General features: G+C 44.2%; 1 protein-coding gene across 4 annotated transcripts in view; it reads left to right on the forward strand.

Moving 5' to 3' along the window:
* The window catches only part of DIP2B (disco interacting protein 2 homolog B), a 184,910-nt gene extending 159,560 nt beyond the window's left edge, over nt 1-25,350 (forward strand). For all 4 annotated transcript variants that reach the window (XM_028710881.2, XM_077923935.1, XM_077923934.1 and 1 more), the window contains 16 exons: nt 1,038-1,239; nt 1,981-2,090; nt 3,594-3,674; nt 4,539-4,662; nt 6,189-6,310; nt 7,410-7,521; nt 8,872-8,981; nt 10,408-10,538; nt 11,761-11,929; nt 13,490-13,660; nt 14,628-14,689; nt 16,470-16,527; nt 17,064-17,138; nt 17,547-17,724; nt 19,632-19,755; nt 21,196-25,350. In XM_028710881.2, coding sequence (XP_028566714.1) covers nt 1,038-1,239; nt 1,981-2,090; nt 3,594-3,674; nt 4,539-4,662; nt 6,189-6,310; nt 7,410-7,521; nt 8,872-8,981; nt 10,408-10,538; nt 11,761-11,929; nt 13,490-13,660; nt 14,628-14,689; nt 16,470-16,527; nt 17,064-17,138; nt 17,547-17,724; nt 19,632-19,755; nt 21,196-21,448 — 2,082 coding nt within the window. In that variant the 3' untranslated portion in view covers nt 21,449-25,350. The remainder of the gene's footprint in view (nt 1-1,037; nt 1,240-1,980; nt 2,091-3,593; nt 3,675-4,538; nt 4,663-6,188; nt 6,311-7,409; nt 7,522-8,871; nt 8,982-10,407; nt 10,539-11,760; nt 11,930-13,489; nt 13,661-14,627; nt 14,690-16,469; nt 16,528-17,063; nt 17,139-17,546; nt 17,725-19,631; nt 19,756-21,195) is intronic.
* Nucleotides 25,351-25,579: the final 229 nt, after the last annotated feature.

A 25,579-nucleotide genomic window follows, 5' to 3' on the forward strand; every position in this document is an offset into this window, starting at 1 on the left:
CTCAGGTTACATACGCTTCAGGTTACAGACTCTGCTAACCCAGAAATAGTACCTCAGGTTAAGAACTTTGCTTCAGGATGAGAACAGAAATCGTCCTCCGGCAGCGCAGCAGCAGTGGGAGGCCTCATTAGCTAAAGTGGTGCTTCAGGTTAAGAACAGATTCAGGTTAAGAACGGACCTCCAGAACGAATTAAGTACTTAACCTGAGGTACCACTGTACAGGTTTAAATTTCATAGGGCCAAAGGAAGCCCACCAGCAACAGCTGTTAAATCCAGCTTTCAGTCTTTTTTAAAAAGCAGTTGTGTATATTTATTCAGAAGCGGATCCCATTGTCCCAATAAAGCTCAATACCAAGTAAATGTATTCGGTATAGGATTGCATTTCTTTCTTTCTTTTTATTTTGAATTACGGCAAAAGTGTGTGGGATTCAAAAACAAGGAGTGATGCAAGAAACAAACCCAAAGCCACACACATCTTGTTTCTCTTACTGTTATTAACATATTTGCATAAGGTTTCCCCTAAAGTCACTTTTAAAAGCAATTGTTTCAAAATAAGGGCAATACAACGTGAAGGTGTGTGTTTTTATTGAAAGGGAGAAACCTTTTTCAATGCACTCAGGAGCTGAAGATCATGTAGTGTCCATGCACACAAGGTTAATGACCCCTCCCCTGACTATCCCACCTACAAAGGTGAAAACATAATGTAGGCCTATTTCTTCAACCCCACACCTTAAATCCCATCCCCCCCCCCCAAAAAAAAAGCTTTACTGTATAATATGCTTTCATTGTAAATTAGGAGTGCAGAAAGCTTCCTGTGAGAATGTGGCCTGCCTTGATTATTTTTAATTGCCCGTTGTTTATTAGCTCAATATCTTACTTGCAAGGTAGCAGTGACCATTAAGCTTGTGATATATCTACATTGTAGCTTTCGGTGATGGGTTTGCCAGCATCTCTTCTTGAGCCGCCAAGGTAATGAATTGAAGCGATTCACAGTTAAGCTGCGCTGGAAAGTCATTCTCTTGTTTTCTTATTCCTAGGCGATCGACAGCATTCACCAAGTGGGAGTATATTGCCTCGCTCTTGTTCCAGCCAATACTTTGCCAAAAACTCCTCTGGGAGGGATCCATATATCTCAGACCAAACAACACTTCCTGGAGGGGTCACTGCACCCATGCAACATTCTCATGTGCCCGCACACGTGTGTGACTAATCTGCCAAAACCCAGGCAAAAACAACCAGGTAACTGTATGAGAAAACACGACATTCTTAAAAATAAAAAAAATCCACACTAGCAACACAGTCCTATAAACGTTTACTCAGAAGTAAGCCTCGTTGAGTTCAATGGGACTTATTTAGGAAGTTGTGTTTAGCACTGCAGTCTAATTGGACCGGAAGCTTATTCTTGGTTGAAATCCCTTCACTGATACTGTTCATGTGACCAGGAAGGCCTTATAACTTCTTTTCAAGAAAATTAACGGATGGAACTTTATTTGGGACAGAACACAGGGATGGGATGGTGCCCCCCACCCACCAAAAAAAATCTATAGAATGAATACTCTGAAATGAACACAATTTATTTTTCATGAAGTAATTAAAAGATCTCAGAAGCCTGTTCTGCAGTAACCTGGAGCAGGGCTTTCAGTGTGGCTGCATATGTTCTGTGCAGTAGTGTTGCTGTTGAGTACAACAGGCACTCATTATCTGCACTTCCTAGAAGAAACTGAAGATATTTTTGTTTTGACAGGCTTTCCCAGCAGCATAAATGGATCTTTGCCCCGAGTGTCTATTTTGCATTGTTTTAGGGTTTTTTTAAACGTATCTGCTGTGGTTTCCTCCCCTGTAAGGCTCAGTCTCATGCCTTATTCTTGGAATCTTCTTACCAGGGTGGGGCCTAATTTAGTTCCCTTCCTCCCATACTGCTTTTGTACACAACTGTGTGGTTTTTGCCTTCCTTTACCAAGTGTTTGCTGCTGCCAACAGGTGTCGGCCCCGCCTCTGTGATGGTGGGGAACCTGGTTGCAGGGAAGCGCATTGCACAGGCCTCTGGGAGAGACCTTGGACAGATAGAAGAGAACGATTTGGTGAGAAAGGTGAGCTTCTGTTGTGTGTGATACAAACCTGCTTCCTGGACTGGAACCGGGCGATCTTATGCACAGCTGCTTTCTTGGCCTTGTCAAACAAAAGTGTTTGCAGGCTAGCGCCCCAAGTGGAAAACAGCACCACGGTGATGATTTGTATGCACATGCTTTTCTCCTGCCCATTAAATCCTAAAGAGTCAGGAGAGCCATTTATCACTCTGGTTTGCTCAGAGGTAATTGCTGGTTTGCCTGGCCAGGTGGCTACAGGCCTAGTCTAAGCAGGAGCTGTATCCTGCAGCAGAGCATGCTCTGTCTTTGAGAGAGGGGAGAGAATCAGAGAATTGCAGAGTTGGAAGAAACCCTGAGGATCCTCTAGTTCAAACCCCTGCAATGCAGGAATGTGCAGCTGTCCCATATGGGGATCGAACCTGCATAATTGGCATTATCAGCACCACATACTAACCAACTGAGCTATCCAGAGTTTTACATAATTTTGGGAAGAGGGTTAGGATTAGAGACGGGAAGACCTGGGGGAAAACCGGAAAAGATGGGGGCAAACCTGTCAGGGAACTGCCATCGGAACAGGGGCGGGAAACAGAGGGGCAGTTGTGTTACAGGGAGCCTCTGAAAATCTTGCGAAGCAGTTCCTCTTCCGGTGATGAGGAAAGCCTCACCTCCAGTGGGGAAGAGGTAAAAGGACCAGAGGATGTTGCAGGGAGCCTCAGCACCGCTCCTGGCCAAGCCGGCCAGGAGGGAAGCACGCCCCTTCCATCGCCCACCCTGCGCAGAGGTCTAAAGCGCAAAGAGGGAAGGAAAAGGCTGGGAGTAACGAGACTTTTATGTTGGGGGAGTTCCAGGAGACAACCACTCCCGGATTCTGCTAGCGATTGAGGCAGTCATGAACTTGTGGCTCTGCACTGTAAATAGTTTGCACCAAAATAAAACCTGTAAAAGACAGGTCTGAGTCCTGGCTGGTTACTCACGAGCAACCACCACTGCCATCTGACAAAACCAAACAGGAAAAAATGGTTTTTGAAAAAAACGGGGGAAATCCTGTTGCTTTTCCACTTTTTCCGGTTTTTTCCAGGCCTTCCCATCTCTAGTTAGGATCATAACTGCTTTGACACTTAGCACTTTTGCCCTCGCCACACTGCAGAGCTATTAAACAAAAAAGGTAACCACACATTGGCCCAGTTCCCTGTGGCTTCCTTAAGCTGCTTAAATCAGAGTCTCTTCTGGCTCTGTTTCCTCTGGATACTTGCCAGACGTCTGTTCAGTGTGGACCCCAAGTAGTCCCACCTAGGCTGGCCCCACAGCCTGTGCTTAGGTCACCCCTCTGGGATCTCCCACCGCACACCTAAAACAGCATTGTTCTGCCTCTCCGTTCTCATCCAATGGGTGTCCTATATCAAAGAAGCCTGGGCTGATCTATGAAGGACCACCTCCCTCTTTGCACCAGTGCCCTGTCACATCTTTAGGTTGCCTTTGCAGCTTAACAGTTTCTTTTCTTTGCAGCATCAATTCCTGTCTGAGGTGCTCCAGTGGAGAGCACAAGCAACGCCCGAGCACATGCTTTTCCTCCTGCTCAATGCAAAGGTAGGGATGGGGGTCTGATAACGTATGAATAATGCATTTAGCAAACTTTTATGTGCCTTGTACTCCCTGTAGGGGACGCGGGTGGCGCTGTGGGTAAAAGCCTCAGCGCCTAGGGCTTGCCGATCGAAAGGTCGGCGGTTCAAATCCCCGCGGCGGGGTGCGCTCCCATTGCTCGGTCCCAGCGCCTGCCCACCTAGCAGTTCGAAAGTACCCTTAAGTGCAAGTAGATAAATAGGGACCACTAACTGGCGGGAAGGTAAACGGCGTTTCCGTGTGCTGCGCTGGCTCGCCAGATGCGGCTTTGTCACGCTGGCCACGTGACCCGGAAGTGTCTGCAGACAGCGCTGGCCCCCGGCCTCTTAAGTGAGATGGGCGCACAACCCTAGAGTCTGTCAAGACTGGCCCGTACGGGCAGGGGTACCTTTACCTTTACCTTTTTACTCCCTGTAGAGTAGGGGCACAGTTGATACGTGCTTCTTCCACGTTTTGGGGTGTGTGTTCAGGCTTAAGGGTTGTGTGCCATGTCAGCTGAGGTCAATGCATTTGCTGGGCTCAGACGATTAGTCACATAATGGAAGAGGGTGGGTTCATGATAAGTTTAAATCATGATAATCAGAGATAGAAACCAGGAGGTTTCTATGCATCCTTTGAGCGTGTAACAGTCATCATTTGCCCAGTCATGGGGCTGTGTTAATAAAGGCATCATTCCCCCAAGACTCTTTCCACATTGCAGTTTAAGTGAATTGAGAGAGTGATCAAGTGATCCTCCAGAGACCAGCCTGTATTTGTTCAGATATGTTTCCAAAGCACTCTCTTCAAGCACCATGCATTTGTTTAGAGGATGTTTCTTTCTGTCTCTTCCAGGGGGCCCCTGTCTGTACAGCCACCTGCCTGCAGCTGCACAAGCGAGCTGAGCGAATCGCATCGATTCTGTATGAAAAGGGACACCTCAATGCCGGTGATAACGTGGTGCTGCTCTATCCTCCTGGTAAGCAATGCCTGGGGTTGTTGGTGTGGAGTTTCACAGAATTCAGTACATCCTGTTACCTCTAAACGGCAAAGCTTTGCTGTGCCCTGGAATGTAAGGAGTGCATTACGATGTGCAAAATTGAGGTGTCTGGTATCGCAAATTCAAATTCGGGGAAGATCATGTGAATTGTAACAGGAACTCTCCTTCAAGTGATGAGAAGAGTGCAACAAATGTAACTGATCTGCAGAAAACACAACCAGAAGAAAGAGAGGATGCACATACTTTTGTAAACAAAGAAAATCTGTAATAAAAATTAATTTTTTTAATTAAAGAAAGAGAGAAAGATGAGAAGAATTGATCGAGGGGATCTTTTTGTTTGCACTTCAACTCAGGTCAAATAATGTTCTGTTTTCATTTCTCAACAAGTTTAGGCCCAGGAGATGGTGTTTTATACATTTGGGAAGTTCAGTGGTAGTTTGGACAATGGGCATTTTAATGATTCTCAGTCCTCTGTTTCATTTCCCCGCTTGCACCCCTTTCTGGCTTCTGAATCTCCATGCCCCCCAATCAGCAAAGTTTTCTGGGGTTTCTGCCAAATAGATGCTTAGCTTCGATAGGCATAATCTTGGAGTGAGAATCCAAAAAGTGGCCTTTTCCCCCAGTGTGGCTTAATACTGCTTTTCACTGTGACAAATAATCATATTGGTGATCCCAGTCTAGATCTGCTGCATTTCGTTCTCCCTTGCTTTGCCAGATTATTTTGTGTAGTGATTCACTCAACAAGTTTTTACTGCATTCCTAGTGTAAATTAGGAATGGGTCTTCATGGCAGCTCCTCTTAAAATTTCTCTCTTGCCTTGTCTGGTTTGCTGCCACCAGTTTTCCTCCGTGGCTTGCATTTCCACCTTGAGCTGTGGGTGAGGAGTGTTTTGCCCTCTAGAGCTGTGACTCTTTTTCAAGGGCGCTTCCAGCCAAAGGAATGCACATGGCAGAGAGTTCACTCTTTATCATCAGAGATAACACAGCCGCTTCTACAGCTCTGGATACGTACACAAACCAATCTAGCATCTAGGCAGCTACTCCCAAAGTCCACACTCTATGGAGCAGTTGCAGCAACTGGGAATCACTCCCCTTGCACCGGTTTATGTACCTTCCCACAACGGGCTGCACTCATGTAGCCAGAGACTAGGCCTGCATGGAAGCCTCCTCTGCTCTTCCTGCTTAAATTCTCTCCTGGTTCTCAGAGACAGTGGTGTAGAAGAGGGTGGGGAAGCACCTGGTCCTTCACTTGCCTTGCCTGCCTCCTCTTCCAACTCTGAAGCTTCCTCTTGCCTCCGATTCTTGCCTCCTGGCTGGTGCAGGCACCCACAAACCGCTGCCTGCATTCTCCCAAGTCAGACTCCAACCCCACTTCCCCTGCCTCACGCTTGTCAGCCTCCTGCCAGTCCCTGCCGATCTTTAAGGAGCTCATTGCAGCAGAAAATATGGACAAGAGGTGGAGGATGTTGAGCTACTTCTCTGCTATATCTTCCTGTGTTCTTGCAGGCATCGAGCTCATTGCAGCATTTTATGGCTGCTTGTATGCTGGTTGCATCCCTGTGACTGTCCGGCCTCCACACGCTCAGAATCTCACTGCCACTTTGCCCACCGTGCGGATGATTGTAGATGTGAGTAGCAAAAAGCTTGAAAGCCGTTTACATCCAAATGTTGGCCTTTTATCTCAGAGTAATGAAGTAGCTTTTTTTAAAATGTTAGCTGGTAGAGAGTGTTGAAAAATATTTTCTATGTTTGTTATGCTGTTACCAGTGAAATGCGGTGGAAATACCTTGTTGCTGCCTGATAATTCACAGAACATTAAATGAGTGGGAACAGTTTGCATCTTGACAGCTAGTTTCCCTTTTATGTTCCAGGTCACATTGTGCATTCACCTTGCTCTTGTCCTTCACACTTAAGCTGAACAAGAACACCATTGCATTCTAATGTATTCTGTTGCACTAGAATGTGGTATTCTGTTTCATGCTAGTACAATAGTCCTTCTGTGGTTGCCGATTCTTGTAAAATACAAAGTAGCAAAAGGGCTGGATGCTTCTCAGGGTAAGGTCAAAGCTGGACAACAAAAACATGAAACGTTTTAAGTCCGTGAAACTTAAGATACTGGACATGAAACTCAGACTGTGACGAGTTCCAGATTCAAACCTCAGTTCAGCCACAGACTCACTGGGTAGTGTTAGGCAAACTGCTGTCTCTCAGCATTGTCTCTCCCCCCCCCCCCCAAAAAAAACACACCTTTAATAAGGGGTTAATAATAATGAGATACTGTGCAGGATTCCATTAAGGAATACTGGGATAATGGCCTCATTCACACAACACACTAAGCCAAATATTAGCTTAGTGAGACTGCCCTGCTCCTCTGCGATCCTTTCCGCTGCTGTGCCATGCTGAGCTCAGCCTGTTGTCCCAACTGGGACTCGTGGTTACAGCTCTTGGTTAGCGAGGAGAGAGCTTAAGCACAGGTCCTGGTTTGGACAATATACAAAGACAGTCTCACTTAACTAACGTTTGGCTTGCCCTGGCCTGGTTTGCATGACACACTGTGTAAAGCACTTTGAACACTCAAAGAAACACTATACTAATAGGTGGTGGTTTCAGATACAACCAAGTTCCTTAGTTTGCAAGCTCTTAAATCTCAGGTTAGTTTATTGTAGTCTGTGTTTGCTAATTCTTTGTTTGCTTCCTAACAGCAGTCACTTGTTCAATGTGTTTTAGGTTAGCAAAGCTGCCTGTATCCTCACAAGTCAGACCTTGATGAGGCTACTGAGATCCAGAGAGGCAGCGTCTGCTGTTGATGTGAAAACCTGGCCAACCATCATTGATACAGGTAAGAGAGCTACTGGTCTGTCCAGCTGTTCTAGTTACTTGCTAGCCATATTCATAGAGGAGAGGGATTTCTCACCAATACGACAATTGTTGAGCATTCACAGAGAAGAGAAGCCATTTAAAGTCTCCAGTTGCTTACTGCCGCCTTCAAAATACAAGTCCAAATCTGATTTCACACCTTAGCAAGGTTCTCAAATGATAGACAATCATTGGCCATCTGCTTGTAGCCCATATTTCCTTGCGAAGTACTGCATGACATTCTCAAAACAAAAAAAATTCCTTCCAGTAGCACCTTAAAGACCAACTAAGTTAGTTCTTGGTATGAGCTTTCGTGTGCATGCACACTTCTTCAGATACACTGAAACAGAAGTTGCCAGATCCTTCTATATAGTGAGAAGGTGGGGAGGGGTATTACTCAGAAGGGTGGTGGGAATGGGTGATTGGCAGATAGCTGTGATGAGCCTGTTGACGACTCTTAACGACTGCAATAGGTCTTACAGGAAAAAGCAAGGGGTGAGAAGGTGAAAAATGGCTTTGTCATGTATAATGAGATAAGAATCCAATGTCTTTGTTCAGACCAGGTCTCTCCATGGTTTTAAGTTTGGTAATGAGTTGCAATTCAGCAGCTTCTCTTTCCAGTCTATTTCTGAAATTCCTTTGTAGTAAAACAGCTACTTTGAGATCTTGTATAGAATTGTCCTGGGAGATTGAAGTGTTCTCCTACTGGTTTCTCTGTCTTGTGATTCTTGATGTCAGATTTATGTCCGTTTATTCTTTGGCGTAAGGTTTGGCCTGTTTGTCCAATATAGAGAGCTGAAGGACACTGTTGGCACTTCAATCTCCCAGGACATTCTATACAAGATGCATGCACACGAAAGCTCATACCAAGAACTAACTTAGTTGGTCTTTAAGGTGCTACTGAAAGGAATTTTTTTTGTTTTGACTATGGCAGACCAACACGGCTACCTATCTGTAACTGCATGACATTCTGTTTACTTAAAACGAATAGGCTGATTGATGAAATCAGATTAAGTTCAGGGTAATCAGATACTTCTGCGCCCAGCTGGTGATGTGTATGTGTGTGTCCTCATAGGTCATCTTAAAAGTTGAGCCGATTGGCTTCTTGTATGATGTGGGCATTCTCCTTTTCTTAGGCAAATTGTTTTTAGAAAATATGTAAACAGGTCCCGGTTGTAATTTATTTGGAAAACAAAGAGACTACCTTGTAAGTGTGTTGCCAAAGGTAGTTCTATTGCATTCCAGCATCTCCTGCTTGCTTTGTTCCCCAGAGAAGCTCATTTTTAAAGACCGCATACAAAATTAATCACTTTCATTTTTTTATCTGCTCCAGATGATTTGCCCAGGAAGCGGCTACCTCAGGTCTATAAACCACCAACTCCAGAAATGTTGGCATACCTGGATTTCAGTGTTTCCACAACAGGGATGCTTACAGGAGTGAAGGTACAGTAGTGTCTCGTTAGTCGGTTTTGTGTTTGGGTTCCCTGTTCTATAGCCTGAGCCCTAGATGTACCTTAGGGGCTTTCACATCTTTGGCTGCAAGATTATGAATACATTGGACTGGCATGTTCCTTAGCACCATACCTCAGTCAATAATTTGAGCGATGTTCCTGGTGTTCCAATGGTTTAAATGAAATTAGAAAGGGCTTAGACCACGCAGGAGTTTGTGGCATGCATGCACAGGCTAGGTCTCCTTTTGTGCCAGGCTTGCCGGCGGTTTACCGCTGCCTGATCCCTGGCTCAGCAGGGACAAAACCAAACCACATTGCAGCATTTATTAAAGATTTTCTTGATTTACAAAGGTATGTGCAATGTCTCTCTCTCTCGTATTTTTTCCCCCATGTAACTTTTGTGGGGTTTTTTTAGAAATCAGTTTAATTTGTTGAGGCATTTGGAAAAATAGAGGGAAAGAGGTGGAGGGGGGGAACGATGAGTGGGGGTGGAGTGGGGTGGTGATGTTTCTATTTTACTTAATATATGTGGGCCTTTGTGTCAACGTTGCTTGTGCAGGTTCTCTGCTGTTTACTTGTGTTCCTTTGGTGGTGAGAGAGGTTGGGGTTGGCCTAGGGTGTGGCTGTTCATTTGTGGTTGGCTGTGGTGGTCTTTGTTTTCATGTCAAAACAAAAAAAATTCCTTCCAGTAGCACCTTAAAGACCAACTAAGTTAGTTCTTGGTATGAGCTTGGTATGGCAGACCAACACGGCTACCTATCTGTAACTTTGTTTTCATGTGTGAGTGGGGTGGGTGGGTGTTTTGGATCAGGTTAGCCATATTGATTTGTATGCTGTTGGTGGATTTTTATCATTGTCCTTTTGGGCTGTGAATGTGATAGAACTGAGCAGTGTTGATGTTAGAGTGGACCTGTCTGATGCCATGGACTATTCCTGTGGCACATTGCGCAGTGAGATGGTCACCATTAGCCTTTGGCATCCTGGGCTGTGGGAGAGCAACAGCATCTCAGTAGTCTGAGAATTGGGAGAACATATTAAAGCTTGGATTTCTTGCTCAGCCAGACTGCCTGTGCAAGGCTGGGCAAAAGTCCTTTGTCTCCATGAGCTCCGTTTCCCCCCCTGTGAACTTGTTCATACTGTGAGGACAGTAATCCTTTCCTGCCTTTCTTAACAAGGGTGTCTATGATGGGCGCAAGAAGCTCTTGATGCTGCTATGAAGAAAGCAGCACCAATCTATACTAAGGAATGGTTCTGGGCTTGCTTTCCTGATTTAGTGAAATAGTTAAACTAATGCTTTAAATAATCAGCATCACTTAACCTCACAATGTGGTTTCTCATGGGCATACATGTAAGGTTGTATTTATCAGTTTCTTGCTATTGTGCCACTTGGATTCACTAACCCCTCTCCCTTTTTCCAGATGTCCCATGCAGCAGTCAGCGCCCTCTGCAGAGCCATAAAACTCCAGTGTGAACTATACTCCTCACGTCAGATTGCCATCTGTTTAGATCCCTATTGTGGGCTTGGCTTTGCACTTTGGTGCCTTTGCAGGTAGGAACCAGGATGCGGTTAGAACACGGGTCAGCAAAGTTTTTGTGGCTTTGGCCAGTTCACGGTCCCACAGACACCACGGTGGGCTGGAGCGCATGCGCATGCACACACACAAACACTATTTCTGGCGCTCCTTCTGGTGCGGAGGAAGCATGCGGAGGAGGAGCTTCCTGCAGCCAATGGGAAGCCAGCCAGCATCGCGGAAGGCGGTCCCTGCTCTGCTCCATGCCGGATTAGCGCGGTGCACGGGAGCTGACCAAGCGGGCAGCAGGGGTCCATGCGCCGGTTAAACGACCCCCATGGGCCACTTGTGGCCCTTGGGCCTTAGGTTGCCAACCGCTGAGTTAGAAGAACGGATAAACTTGCAGGGGAATGGTCATTGGCTGGTGTAAACAGGAACACTGGTCTTTGTCTGTTCAAAGGGTCTGATTGGAACATCTGGGGGTTTCTGTGAAGTGAATCCAGTTCACATGAGCCAGGAGTAAACAGCAAGCAAATTTCATCAGCTAGATGTCTTAACATTTGTCTTTGGGCTATTAAGATTGACAGAGTCTGCTCAATATATCGAAACTGTGCAGAGTCAAAATCTTTCCCCCCTTTATATCCTCTATGTGTTGACACTTTCCCCTTGGGGAATATATGTCTGCAAGGAGATGATGTTTATCTAGTACAAATAATTTAATTTAAATGTAGCCTTCTGGATGCACACGGAAAAATTCATTTTAGTTGTTCACGAGCTATTCTAAGCCTGAGACCTACATTTGGTGACTCACTTACCCGAAACATTCATGATCCACGAACCTGCAATACCCTGTCCCCTGCAGCAGTGCAAACAGCTGAGCTCCAGAAATCCCTAGGTAATACTGAGATCAGATACAACATGGCCAAGGGCCTCTGTGGAGCCATGCAGCAAGGTTAAAATTTATATAAATAGATCTTATAAATAAATGCCGTATAAGAGCCACTGATGCTTCTATGGTTAATGGTTTGAACAATCACAACAACTCCCAGCTAATAATGATCTGTCTCAACAGCTGCTGTGTGCCAATAAGCCTGGAATTTGCTTGGATTTAGATACCAGTGGGGGCTGGGGGTGGTGGTGGTTTGCATGTGAGCACCGAAGTCACCATCAGGAGAACAGGTTAGGCAGTGCCAAGTGAATGGACTCCATCCACTTCCAAAAACTGATATATATTCTCTTGTCTGTGATCTTCATTGGCAGTGTGTACTCTGGTCACCAATCCATCTTAATTCCTCCTATGGAGCTGGAATCCAACCTTTTTCTGTGGCTCTCCACTGTAAGCCAGTATAAAATACGGGACACTTTCTGTTCCTACTCGGTCATGGACATGTGTACAAAGGGGCTTGGGAATCAGGTTGATGTTTTAAAGGTAAGAAGCTCAAGCACGTTACAGTTGGTATTGGTGGGAATTTGTTTCCATTTTAAAAAAATACATTCTGGATTTCAGACTGTCACAATTGAAAATTTGGATATCTTCCTTTTGTAAGGAGCCTTTTTTCTTAAGGTTTATCTGGCTATCTGGTGTAGGCATCTTTGAAATTCAGTTTAGAAATATCGAGCACAATCAACTGAGAAGTTATTCTGCATAAGCACCATCAAAATGAATGAAGAAGTTGCACAAGAGCTCTGCTATTCGTTTGTGTTCCCGGTGTACTGCCAGTTTAGTTTAAATCTGTGGGAAAGCGCACTTGATAAATATTTCAAATAAATAAACAGAGTACAGTATCTAACTCAGAAAAGATAGTGGCAAGGGAATGTTGCTCAGAGGCAGAATCACTACTCTTGAATTTGGGAGTAAAATGGAGCAGCATGGTAGATTTTGCATTTAAAAGTAACAGATGCTGCTCGTTCAGTCCTCTGGTGCAAGATTATTTATTACCTGTTATAGCCAGTTTAGGGACGCGGGTGGCGCTGTGGGTAAAAGCCTCAGCGCCTAGGGCTTGCCGATCGAAAGGTTGGCGGTTCGAATCCCTGTGGTGGGGTGCGCTCCCGCTGCTCGGTCCCAGCGCCTGCCAACCTAGCAGTTCGAAAGCACCCCTGGGTGCAAGTAGATAAATAGGGACCGCTTACCAGCGGGAAGGTAAACGGTGTTCCGTGTGCTGCGCTGGCTCGCCAGATGCAGCTTGTCACGCTGGCCACGTGACCCGGAAGTGTCTGCGGACAGCGCTGGCTCCCGACCTATAGAGTGAGATGAGCGCACAACCCTAGAGTCTGTCAAGACTGGCCCGTACGGGCAGGGGTACCTTTACCTTTACCTTTTATAGCCAGTTAGTTCATCAAACAAAACTAGTAAGATTTCTGCTGGGGTGGGATCAGGAAAAACTCAGCAGCCAATGATTTGCTTCTTAGCATTACTTGGTGTGTTCTGTAAAAATGAGGCCAGTATTCAGGCTTGACCTGCACTCTTTGGTGTCAACTGGATTTTTGTCAATGGTGAGTTGGGAAGGGTGAGTCATTGGACCCCATTGTTATAACTTTTTCTTTTTGCTATGTTAGTGTGACCAGATGGATATCTTGCCATTTGCACAAAATGCATATTGTTTTAATGATTACCCAGCAACCCTGATGGTACATACTGATCTTACTCTTTGAATACAGTTCATATCTTTTGATCCTTTGAGGTTTTTTCTCTTCTGCCATAAAATGCCATGTGCCCTGGACTCCCATATCTGCCTAAAAACTACAGGTTCTATGGGAAGGGTAACACTGGTACATTTTGTCCTTACATTTCTAAAGGAGTAGATCAGGAGTATTAAACAGATATTGCCGTGCCAGTGATTTCCTAGTGATCAGGAAACAGTGATAGCATAACAGAGAACCTAATGATGCATTGCAGGCTACAAAACCGGGGTGCTAAATGGAGGACTGGCTAACATTGCCTTTGTTTTGCCTATTAGAAGCTAACTAGTTTCATTGTGTGTATTGGCAGGCAAGAGGCATTCACCTGTCTGGTGTCCGGACCTGTGTGGTTGTGGCAGAAGAGCGTCCACGTGTTGCCCTTACTCAGTCCTTCTCCAAGCTCTTCAAGGACATTGGCCTCTCACCTCGTGCAGTCAGCACCACTTTTGGGTCAAGAGTCAATGTTGCTATCTGTTTACAGGTAACAGTGAAGCCTTGTTGGTTTCCTTATTGGGTTTCAGGGGGCCCTGCACAGTCGATGTATTCCCAACCTTTGTTCTGATTTACACCGCTATTTTCACTGACCTCTCGACACCTTAGATTGTTTTATAATCTAAGAGCTGTTTTTCCTGCTGTGAGCATAAACAGTTACATCCACTTACACTGCTGAACAATTCAAGAGATCGCATTTGCTCGAAGGAGAAGAAAGGTTTTTATCAGTCAATAATAATAATAATAATAATAATAATAATAATAATACAGTTGTATCTTGGTTCTCAAACTCCTTGTGACTAAAACATTTTGGCTCCTGAATGCCACAAGCCTGGAAGTAAGTGTTCCAGTTTGCGAGCATTTTTGGAAAGCTGAACGTCCTACGTGGTTTCTGCAGCTTCCGATTGAGTGCAGGAGGCTCCTGCAGCCAATTGGAAGCTGCACCTTGGTTTTTGAACGTTTTCGGAAGTTGAGCGGACTTCCAGAATGGATTCCATTCGAGAACCAAGGTATGACTGTAATAATAATTTTATTATTTATACCCTGCCCATCTGGCTGGGTTTCTCCAGCCACTCTCAGCAGCTAACAATGCATAAATACATATAGAAGGAAGTGGGTGACCAATAACAGATGAAAATGCATGTGATCTTTTCTTATATGCCAATATGTGTCACACACAAGACACATACACACATATTTATACACGAGAAAGGGCTGCTCTCTGTTGCTTGTCTATCCTTCTGTGGACTGAGAAAAATGGGGATTGTAATGTTAGTCAGAAGTGGTGGAAAGTCTTCCATATATTCTTATGTTTCCAGCAGAAACTATTCCTTGCTCAATACATGCACTCTGAGCCTTAGGCATTTGATCATCCACAGAAGAGCTTCTAATTATTACTTGTCTCATTAGGAGTAGGAACTAAATACACATAAAAATAACCTCTGTTAATGTTTTAGGGAACCTCAGGGCCTGATCCTACCACGGTGTATGTGGATCTGAAATCCTTAAGACATGACAGGTACTACTACTATATTTATCTATTTATGTATTTGTTTATGTTGTTATTCTGTAACCAAGATTGATGATGCAGATGCACAGTGATTTCTCAGATTTGTGAAAACGCCACTGAACTTGAACAAGCTGGTGTTTACCTTCTATAAGGTAATGGCAAGCAGTTTGGAGAGAGTGCAAGGCCTCTGAAAAGGAGAGGAAGGGCTAGAAGCTGGGTAGAAGAAATCACACACACACAAAAATCATTCACAGACAGTTGTTCTCATTCTTTGTCTAAAGTCAATTATTCACCATGGTCTCCACCAACTCCATAGTATTTAACATCCCAAATCTGAAGAACTTCACCCTCCCCCCCCTAAAAAAAAACAGTTAACAGTACAGTATTACAAAAACCAAATAGTGAATCTCCTCTGCCAGTTTTTTTTTTATTTACCCACTTCCCTGGTTGGTCTTGATGACCAGGAATTCCACGCAGGCAGGTGCATGGAATTCCCTGCAGGTGAGTGTGTGGGCTGGCAAAAGAGGAACAGAGCAGCCTGTCCCTCCTTTAGCCAGTTTGCTTGGCTTTCATGCTAGCCTTGAGGGAAAGGAAGCCCCTTCCCCTGTGAACAGCAAAGAAGCCGAGCGAGCTGGCAGAGGTGCTCAGTTTTTCTTTTGCAAACTCTGGTGTGTTTCCACTTTCCCTTCCTTGCTGTATAGGAAGCAAAGTAGAAACACACTCCGGAGCGGGCATGGACAAATGGAGCGATCCATGAAACAGGAGACAGACTTTGCTTCACGTCTTCTCTGCCATTAAGCTGTATTTCTAGTCTAGCCTGCACTGTTTTTTACTTGCCTGCATTTTATTCATAAGAGTTAAATGTTTTGCAGGCCAGCAGCTTTTGTGGGACTTGCTAACCGGGCTGCCGTTTGCATTTGCCCTGATCCGCAGTGTTCTGGTTTCAAGTAGTCCAGCTAATGCTGTTTTACCAGCCTTTCCCTCCCTCGTTTGCTCCATAGGCATCAGAAACTATTGTTCAGAAGTGACTGCTCTTTAGGTCTTGGGTGCTGGACTGTGGATTGATTCATTTACACACACACACACATACACACACACACACACACACACACACACACACGATGACATCGCTTGAATCTGAACTGGAAGAAAGCTCTGGGCAGCATTCACCTACAAACCCTGTCATCAGAAGTTCTGTGCAAGAACTTCTGCTTACATGGCAGAGGTCCGCCCAGCTCTTCTGCCCTCCATGCAACCCCCCAGAAAAGTACACAGGGCAAGAGGGAGGGGGCATGTTCTGTCTGGGAAGCTGATATATTTATGCATTTGTAATAGCCTAATGTTGAACTTCACTTTATGCTTGGCTACATTTAAAAAGTTGTCCAGAATACTGGAAGGTAGGGTTGCCACCTTTCTTCCGACAATATACAGGACAGGACGGGGTGGGGCGGTAGGGGGGAGACCCCCCCCCCCAATCTGGTGCTGAAGTGACTTCAAAGCGATCCATTACAATCTATTGCAGCCTAACAGGATCGCCTCTTTGGAATTTGTCATACACAGGTATGCACACCCACCCACACATGAATTTGCAAAATTGACTGTCCAGACAGACAAACTGTACTTACAGGACAAACTGTATCAATACAAGACATAACATTTTACATTGAAATATGGAACAATCCTGTATTATACAGGACAGGTGGCAACCTTACTGGAAGGGTACTTTTATCATTTACTTACTAAACTACAAACACATGCATTAAAAAAATTATTCCATCTCTTTCTCCAGAGTGCGGTTAGTTGAAAGAGGTGCTCCACAGAGCCTGCTGCTCTCAGAGTCAGGCAAGGTAATGTCACATCTGTTTGTGAGTTCTTGGCACACAACCAGACAGTTCTGGGTCCTTGAGAAATGTTTCCTGCATGCCTGTAGAATAAGGGGACAATGGAACAAATTCAGGCTTTAATTGCATGTGATAGAGAACTTCTAAACAAACTCCTCTCTGTGTTATCAAAAAGGTTGTTTCACAGATTTGGGCCTGAAAGTTATCCTTTTGGGGCCACTTGACACATTACATTTATTGTAGCTTGTACTGAAGATTTTTTAACATATGAATTAGACCGGCTGAAGTAATGTTTCTGAGTTAGATTTAGAATAGGGCTTCTCTCTGTGTGTTTTTCACCTGAGTAGACAGCTGGTGTCAGGTGGGCAACAATAGTTATCCTAATGAAATATACCTCTTCTTTGCTATAAAATACCCTATTCTAATTGCTTACATTATAATTGTGGGCATCAGAGCTGCATCATACCCTGAAAAGTTGAAGACAGATTTGTAAAACCTGAGTCACTAATACAATTTTCAACCCTACTTTTCATCTCTCTTAGATACTGCCCGGGGTCAAGGTGATAATTGTTAATCCTGAGACCAAAGGACCAGTTGGGGATTCTCACCTTGGAGAGGTATTTTCTGTCTTTGTTTTATGTATGTATTTGATCCACTTCACTCTTGAAGAGCTCCTTTTTGTTTCACAAGGGTGTTCAGTTGATCATTTCACATTTTTGCAAGCTGAAAATTTGCATAACAGTGTTAAAGGCAAGTGTTTTGTTCAGCTGGCTGAGTTTGCATGTGGGCATCTTTTGAATCTCAAATCAAAGTAAATACGCTTTAGAAAATTGCATCCATTCTGAATGAAGCTGCGTTCCAAAGAACACCTATACAATTTGGCAAGTTTGAATTTAAAGGGTTTTGCAGGTCAAATGTGCATTTGTATTTTAGCTCTTTCCTTTCACTTCAGCCTGTTTTATTGCAAGACATGCCTTTGTTTGATCTCCTTTAAGTATCAAGCTCTGTGTTTCTCAACTTTGCAGATCTGGGTGAATAGCCCCCACACTGCCAGTGGTTACTACACAATCTATGATAATGAAACCCTCCAAGCAGATCATTTCAACACCCGCCTGAGCTTTGGTGACGCTGCCCAGACTCTCTGGGCACGAACAGGGTACCTTGGATTTGTACGCCGAACTGAGCTCACAGCCGCCAGTGGAGGTAGGACAGAAGGTTCATAAACTTTGGATTGCAGTGTGCAGATAGCTTCGGGGGGGGACATTTTGCAGCTAGCTTATCCCTGAATTCGTTTGTGTTTTTTTCAGAACATGTGCCTTTTTTTCTTGCAAGGACGTTCCCAATTGCATGGAATAATGTGATCTAAAAATATATATACTGTGTAGCTTCTTTCTTAGCTATTGGTATTTAGGGGGGGTGGCACTTGGGACACGGGTGGTGCTGTGGGTTAAACCACAGAGCCTATGATTTGCCGACCAGAAGGTCGGCGGTTCGAATCCCCACAACGGGGTGAGCTTCCGTTGCTCGGTCCCTGCTCCTGCCAACCTAGCAGTTTGAAAGCACATCAAAGTGCAAGTAGATAAATAGGTACCACTCTGGCGGGAAGGTAAACGGTGTTTCCGTGCGCTGCTCTGGTTCGCCAGAAGCGGCTTGGTCATGCTGGCCACATGACCCGGAAGCTGTACGCCGGCTCCCTCAGCCAATAAAGTGAGATGAGCGCCGCAACCCCAGAGTCAGTCACGACCGGACCTAATGGTCAGGGGTCATATTATAGCAGGGGAGGAAAACACTTTTCAGCCCAAGGGCCACTTTCTGGGCATTGCTTGTGATTGGTAGCTGAGGCCAGAGACCCAAAGGGGGTGGAGCAATGGATGTGACCCATACCTTTTTCTACAGCAGGCTACAGCTGTGCAGAAATCAGTGGTTTCTGCACACGCATACCCTTCTCCATCCAAGCAAGCAAAGAGGCATTACGACGGTTTAAGGACCCTTTTCAGCTAGACAAAAAACCACAAGGAGGGTACAGAGAAGGGCAGGGGGTGGAATCCAGAAGCCAGATAGAGAGGCCTTGAGGCTCCCTACCACCACGGGTGTAGCCAGGATTATTGTTAGGGGGCAGGACTTTCGTTGGGGCAGAACCAATGTGATTGGTCAGTATTTCTATTGTTTTACTTGATCTAAGGGTGGCAGCTGCCCCTCCCCCGGCTACACCCATGCCCACCATTACAACAGAGGGCAAATCTTTTATTGCTTATTTCTAACAGAACTGTCTCACTTTTTTCATTTATAATTTTTTTGGGGGGAGAGGTGAAGTTTTTTAATTATTAGTTCACTTTATAATGTACATATTGTCTCATATGTAATTATTGAGGGCATTTTTGCTACCCTCACAATCACTTACTAACTCCGTTTTAAATAATAATAATAATAATAATAATAATAATAATAATAATAATAATTTATTATTTGTACCCCGCCCATCTGGCTGGGTTTCCCCAGCCACTCTGGGCGGCTTCCATAGAAACCAAAAAACACTAAAATATCATACATTAAAAACTTCCCTGAACAGGGCTGCCTTAAGATGTCTTCTGAATGTCAGGTAGTTGTTTATCGTTTTGACATCTGATGGGAGGGCGTTCCACAGGGTGGGCGCCACTACCGAGAAGGCCCTCTGCCTGGTTCCCTGCAGCTTTGCTTCTCGCAATGAGGGAACCGCCAGAAGGCCCTCGGCGCTGGACCTCAGCGTCCGGGCAGAACGATGGGGGTGGAGACGCTCCTTCAGATATACTGGACCGAGGCCGTTTAGGGCTTTAAAGGTCAACACCAGCACTTTGAATTGTGCTCGGAAACGTACTGGGAGCCAATGTAGGTCTTTCAAGACCGGTGTTATGTGGTCTCGGCAGCCGCTTCCAGTCACCAGTCTAGCTGCCGCATTCTGGATTAGCTGTAGTTTCCGAGTCACCTTCAAAGGTAGCCCCACGTAGAGCGCATTGCAGTAGTCCAAGCGGAATATAACTAGAGCATGCACCACTCTGGCGAGACAGTCCGCCAGAATTTAAAATTTAAATTTAAAGAATTTGTACATATAATATTTATTCTTTCCTCCCCAGAACGCCATGATGCACTGTATATCGTAGGGGCATTGGACGAAACTCTTGAACTACGGGGCTTGCGCTATCATCCAATTGACATAGAGACCTCAGTTTCTCGGACGCACAGGAGCATTGCTGAATGGTAAGGCACTCTGAAGCTTGTGTCCCATCCCCCCCCCCCCCAACATTGAAATGAAAATGCATTATTGTTAAGGTAAAGGTTTGGAAGTATAACACAGGGGCACCAATTGTAACAGCAGGATCTTGGCTGTTCCATCTACACACTGGGACACTATTAAGCTGAGGCTAATATTAGTTTTGAGCTTTGGATGACAACTCCAAACATTCTCTCTTCAGTGCTGGTATGCAATGTATTGCAAAACATTAAGGTCCATTTCACATGTTACACAACAACAGACCCAAGTATGCCACAGAACATATACTGGTCAAAGAGTGACAGTCAATCCCATCTCTCTAAGGGGAATACTTGTATTATACACATGTTTTCAGATTCCTGTTAGCTGCATTCACCCTTAACATTTTCAGGTGTACATTTAAAGCACGTTGTGAGTGCATTTCCCCCCTTGTAATGCATGGTGTAGGGACGCGGGTGGCGCTGTGGTCTAAACCACTGAGCCTAGGATTTGCCAATCGGAAGGTTGGCGGTTTGAATCCCCGCGACGGGGTGAGCTCCCATTGCTCAGTCCCAGCTCCTGCCAACCTAGCAGTTCGAAAGCACGTCAAAGTGCAGGTAGATAAATAGGTACCGCTCCAGCGGGAAGGTAAATGGCGTTTCTGTGCGCTGCTCTGGTTTCACCAGAAGCGGCTTAGTCATGCTGGCCACATGACCTGGAAAAACTGTTTGCAGACAAACATCAGCTCCCTCAGCCTGTAAAGCAAGATGAGCACCGCAACCCCAGAGTCATTCGCGACTGGACTTAACTGTCAGGGGTCCTTTACCTTTTAATGCATGGTGAACTTTGAATTTTAAATTAGGTTCACTAAATGAAACGAGGAAGCATCCATCTACTTCAAATTGTTGTCTTCAGAGGATGCATAGACTTGTATCCAAAGATTTGGTGACAGTTTGGGCCACATAAAGGGCTTCTAAGAGAAAAAAGCATATCAAGATCTAGTTGCTGGAAAATAAAGGGCAACATATTCCAAAGGTGCAATGTTTTTTAAGTGTACAGTGGTACCTTGGGTTACATATGCTTCAGGTTACAGACGCTTCAGGTTACAGACTCTGCTAACCCAGAAATATTACCTTGGGTTAAGAACTTTGCTTCAGGATGAGAACAGAAATCGCGCAGCAGTGGCGCGCTGGCAGTGGGACGCCCCATTAGCTAAAGTGGTGCTTCAGGTTAAGAACAGTTTCAGGTTAAGAATGGACCACCGGAATGAATTAAGTTCTTAACCCGAGGTACCACTGTAGATGCATTTATCAGTGGCACAATTTAAGGCTGGGGAACCTTATGTTCACTGGCAAAACCTGACACAGTGGAAGCCTTACAATAGACGTGTAAACTTTGTTCCTGTAAATGTGTATAATAAATTGTGGATCTCTTAACTTTTCTCCCAGTGCCGTATTCACGTGGACCAACTTACTTGTGGTGGTTGTGGAGCTGTGTGGCTGTGAGCAGGAGGCCCTCGATCTAGTCCCTCTGGTTACCAACGTGGTTTTGGAAGAACATTATCTAATTGTGGGAGTTGTGGTAGTGGTCGATCCCGGGGTGATTCCAATCAACTCCAGAGGAGAGAAGCAGCGCATGCACCTCCGTGACAGCTTCTTGGCTGATCAGCTGGATCCCATCTACGTAGCCTACAATATGTAATTTGGGGACCGTGGGGCATAGTACAGTTTACAAAGCATTCGAGGACCAGTGAAGTATGTGCAAACAAACAAACAAAACCTGGTTAACAATTAGTGATTATCGTTGTGAAGCTGGACCATGCTATCCTACTGTCTTCTCTCTCGTGGGCTGGCAGCGATGGACTTCTCGAAAGGCAGAAGATGGCAGCCAGTGAAGAACATTTGGATTGCAGGATGTTGGCTTTACAGACAATGGGAAGCTGGCCTGCATGAGAAAACAGCAAATTACTAAGGCCTTTACTGTAGTGTAAACTTTTTCATCTGTTGTATATATTTGTATTTTTTCTAATACTGTTTTAGGATTATACGAGGGGAGGGTTTATTTAGTTAAGATAACAATCTGCAAGAACCAGGTCATGTGAGTCCTGCTCATTCCTAGCGCCCCCCCCCCCCCCGGTGAACAGTGTGCTTTGCAACTTGTAAGTTAGCTTAATTCTGTAGTCTGTTAATAACGGGAATCACACTGCTTACTTAAAATTGTGCCATGACCAAATCAAATAATCCACTGAACTGAAGAATTACTTATTCGTATAGATACTTCTTGAATTTAAAAAAAAAAAGGATTTTGCCTATATTTTAAATATGTAAATAATAATATGCATAATTCATTTATTTAGAAAATCGGCTCAGATAATGACATATGAGGTAGACATTGTTTTAAGGATTTCAGTATTGGGTGGAATTCAACATCATGCTGTGGCGAATGTCCCGTCGGCACTAGTGCTGCAGTTAACCAGACGGAACAATCCTTCCACCCCTCCTGCCACCCACTGTTCACCCAATACCCCTCCCACAGGCAAATTTAGGGGGGGGGGAGCCCTGTTGTGTGCAAGTAGGAGCCCTCACACAGGGCTTGCACTGACCGGACTCCTTAGGTGAACCCCACCCTAAGTCCTTAAAATAAATCAAGTGTGTTTTTGCAGTTAATGCAAGCAATGCAGATAGGTTGTCCATTCAGTTTTTACTGTTTAGTTGCTGGCCAGAGTATGTCATAGCATGTAGAAGAAACTGATATTTTAAAGGCACATGTTTATAAAAGAGGCTGACCTCCATAAGCTTTAAAAGCGTTTTATAAACAACAAGAAAAATTCTGCAACTCTGGAATGTTTAATATAACCTGTATAGCCTCTGCATACTCTTTGTCATGAATGATGTGTAGGCAGGTCACCAGTTTTATCAGAACCACTCAATTCATGGTCCAAATCATGATTCCTTCTTTTCCTTCCTTGGTTGTGCATAGTAACAGGTGCAAATGCCAGAGCGACTTTCGTTTAAACTGGAAAAAAGCCCTGCCCGTTATCTTGAAGCTTGCGCTGCTTTCTGGGTGAGACTTGTTACTGCAAAACAAGAAGTTTGGCAGAATGTCTTCAAAGCAGGGACAGTTGCAATTCTGTTGAAATAGTGGGGAAATACCTCTCCATATGTTGTTGTGATTATTCTACTCCAAGGTTTCCAGCGTTCAAAGAATTGATGACAATAGATGCCTTAAAATGTGCTGGAACATCCATTGTCTGGGAATGGTTTGCAGTCCCCTGTCTTCAGTGAACTGGGAAAAGCAAGATTTCAGTCTTTTTATTTAGAGCCTCACTTTTGTGGTTGTGCCCTTATGCCTATTCTTTCCCACTTCCCCTTCTGTCTGTTTGTTAAAAGAAGACTGAAAGCAGATGCCAGAAATGGTGACAACTCTTCTTGGGCCATTTGTGGTCTATGTGTAAATAGTTAGAATATTTTAATAATATCTGTTTACCCACCCTGTAACAAAGTTAATGTTTTTAGACCTTTTTAAGAGAGATATAAACTTGGATTAAATCCTAAACTACAACAGCTATATTAAGTGCAGCTCTGACAGCTATCCCTTAAAACAAATTCCAAATGTATACTTGAAAAACTTTCTGTACAAACTTTTCAAATAGTTCTTTTTATGACCTGATGTATTGATATTTAGACAGAAAGCTTTTAAATATATTAACACAATATTTACGGTTATCTTCTACGGTCACACATAATGGTGATGGGGTGTATCATAAAACAAAGAATTATGGCAAAACTAGGAACAGGATAGAAGGGGAGGTCCATTTGCTTCAAACTGCTGAAATATTAACTACTGCCTCATAGCAGAGACGGTTTTAATATTTTGCTTTATCAGTATTTCCACAGTGTGGTGCTGCTACATAAATACAAAGCCCTCTATGCTGAAATAGTTCTGGCGTGTCATTTGCAATGGTTTGGAAAGGAAACACACACTTGCCATCATTCAGCATGTGAACCACACAGTACAGATGGGCTTCAGCATCTAACATAGGTGCAATCCTATGCATGTTTACTTGAAAATACGTCCCACTGTGGCTTACTCCCTTGTAAGTGTGCTTAGGATTGCAGCCTAAATGTCCTGTGCACCCCAGCCCTTATTTTTAACTGCAATGTTGGCTTTTAGGAGGTCTCATTTTTTGTAATAAGCCACTGTCTTAATGCCTTTCCACTGAATGGAACAGTAGCGCGTTCCCTTGGCAACAATTGTGGTGGGTTTCCGCCCCACACCTATGTGATACCTTTCCACACCCCTTACACTATCAATTCTTCTGAGATGTAGCATAATAGAAATTTTGTGTTCAGCACAGATAAACTAGAGTGGCATTTTAGAACTTCCAGTCTGGAAGAACTAAGCTGTATTATGAATTATGGAGGAAAGAAACTTAACCAGTCTCCACCAGTATAACCTTCACCATTGATCTGATCGTTAAACCAGAAAGAAAACAAATGCTTAGTGTGTGATTTTCATAGATTGCTATCTTCTCAAAAGACCTAATACTCCTGGGATTTCAATTTTGCTTTTTAGGCCTGGGACCTCCGCAGTGCTGCATAATAGTTTGCCTTCAGGTAACTTATACAAAATGGCTGAGATTCCAAAGGAATGACTGTGGAATCAGTGTCATGTTTATCTGAGCTGTGACACTGATTTGCTCTGCGTGGCTTTGGGTATGTTATTCCATGTTCTCCATCAGTACATGAGATAGAGCAGCTTATAAAATGGAATTCAATAATGACGCACTTCTCCATAGGTTTTGCTGAGGGATCTATCTGGAGCTAGTTTGCCCTTAGTTCTCCTCCATATAACTGCCCATGTCAGGGATGAGGCACTCCAGAGGTTGTTGGACTTCAACTCCTTTCAGCAACAGCCAGCAGGGCCAATGCTCTAGTTGTGGTCCCAACATCATCCAGACAGCTGTGGGCTCCCCATAACTGACCTATGTGGTGGTGGTGGTTTCTAGTGAATGCAATGGGGCAATCCAATGTTGCCAGCCCAGTTTTTGTTGAATTTCCATATTAGCTCAGACAGTTGTGAACCTAAATAGAATGGGCTTTCGACAATTTCCATGGTTATGAAGCAATTTGGAACAGCTGTTATCTTGAGAGTCGGTTTACTACTATGAACATACAACTTAATGACAAAAATGTCTCATGTCTTACTTTCAGACGATTTCTGCTCTTGTTAATTATGTTTGTAACTGTACTTACTATTCCAACCATGTTCATTTTACACTGCTTTTCTGATTTTAGTCCACTGTGTAGTCAAGAATGATGGGCCGCGCTTTACTGTGCTGGAGATATGGTTGTAAAAAACAAAACAAAACCAATGTTCATTGTCTTTAGCCCTGAAGGCATTTTTTCCTTTTGTTGATGTCAGTAAGTTTACCATTGTCAGATTCAAATTACAACACTGTAATTATGTATAAAGTTTTTTATTTATTTGAAATTAGGTTTTAGATATACTTTTTTTAAAAATTTAACATCTGGCTGGACAGTGTTCCATTAACGCATTGATTGTGTCTCCTTTGTCTTGTGTTAATAAATAATGATGCCTGACTTATTTTATTACATTCTTACCAATATTTTATCCTAGGCTTTCTTCAAGCTCAAGAGTGCAGCACATTTTTGGTTACATTCAATGTAGCACTAAGGAGATCGTTCTATCTGGAGCCATTCCATCTGCCTGATGGAATGATCTTCCCTCTCCCTTCACTGTACTATTCTGGGGTTCTCCTGACCAGGGTAGATTTGTGGAGGACACAGGTTAGGATGTGCAGGAGGAAAA

The sequence above is a fragment of the Podarcis muralis genome, chromosome 2 (assembly GCF_964188315.1).
Source record: "Podarcis muralis chromosome 2, rPodMur119.hap1.1, whole genome shotgun sequence".
NCBI lineage: Eukaryota > Metazoa > Chordata > Lepidosauria > Squamata > Lacertidae > Podarcis > Podarcis muralis.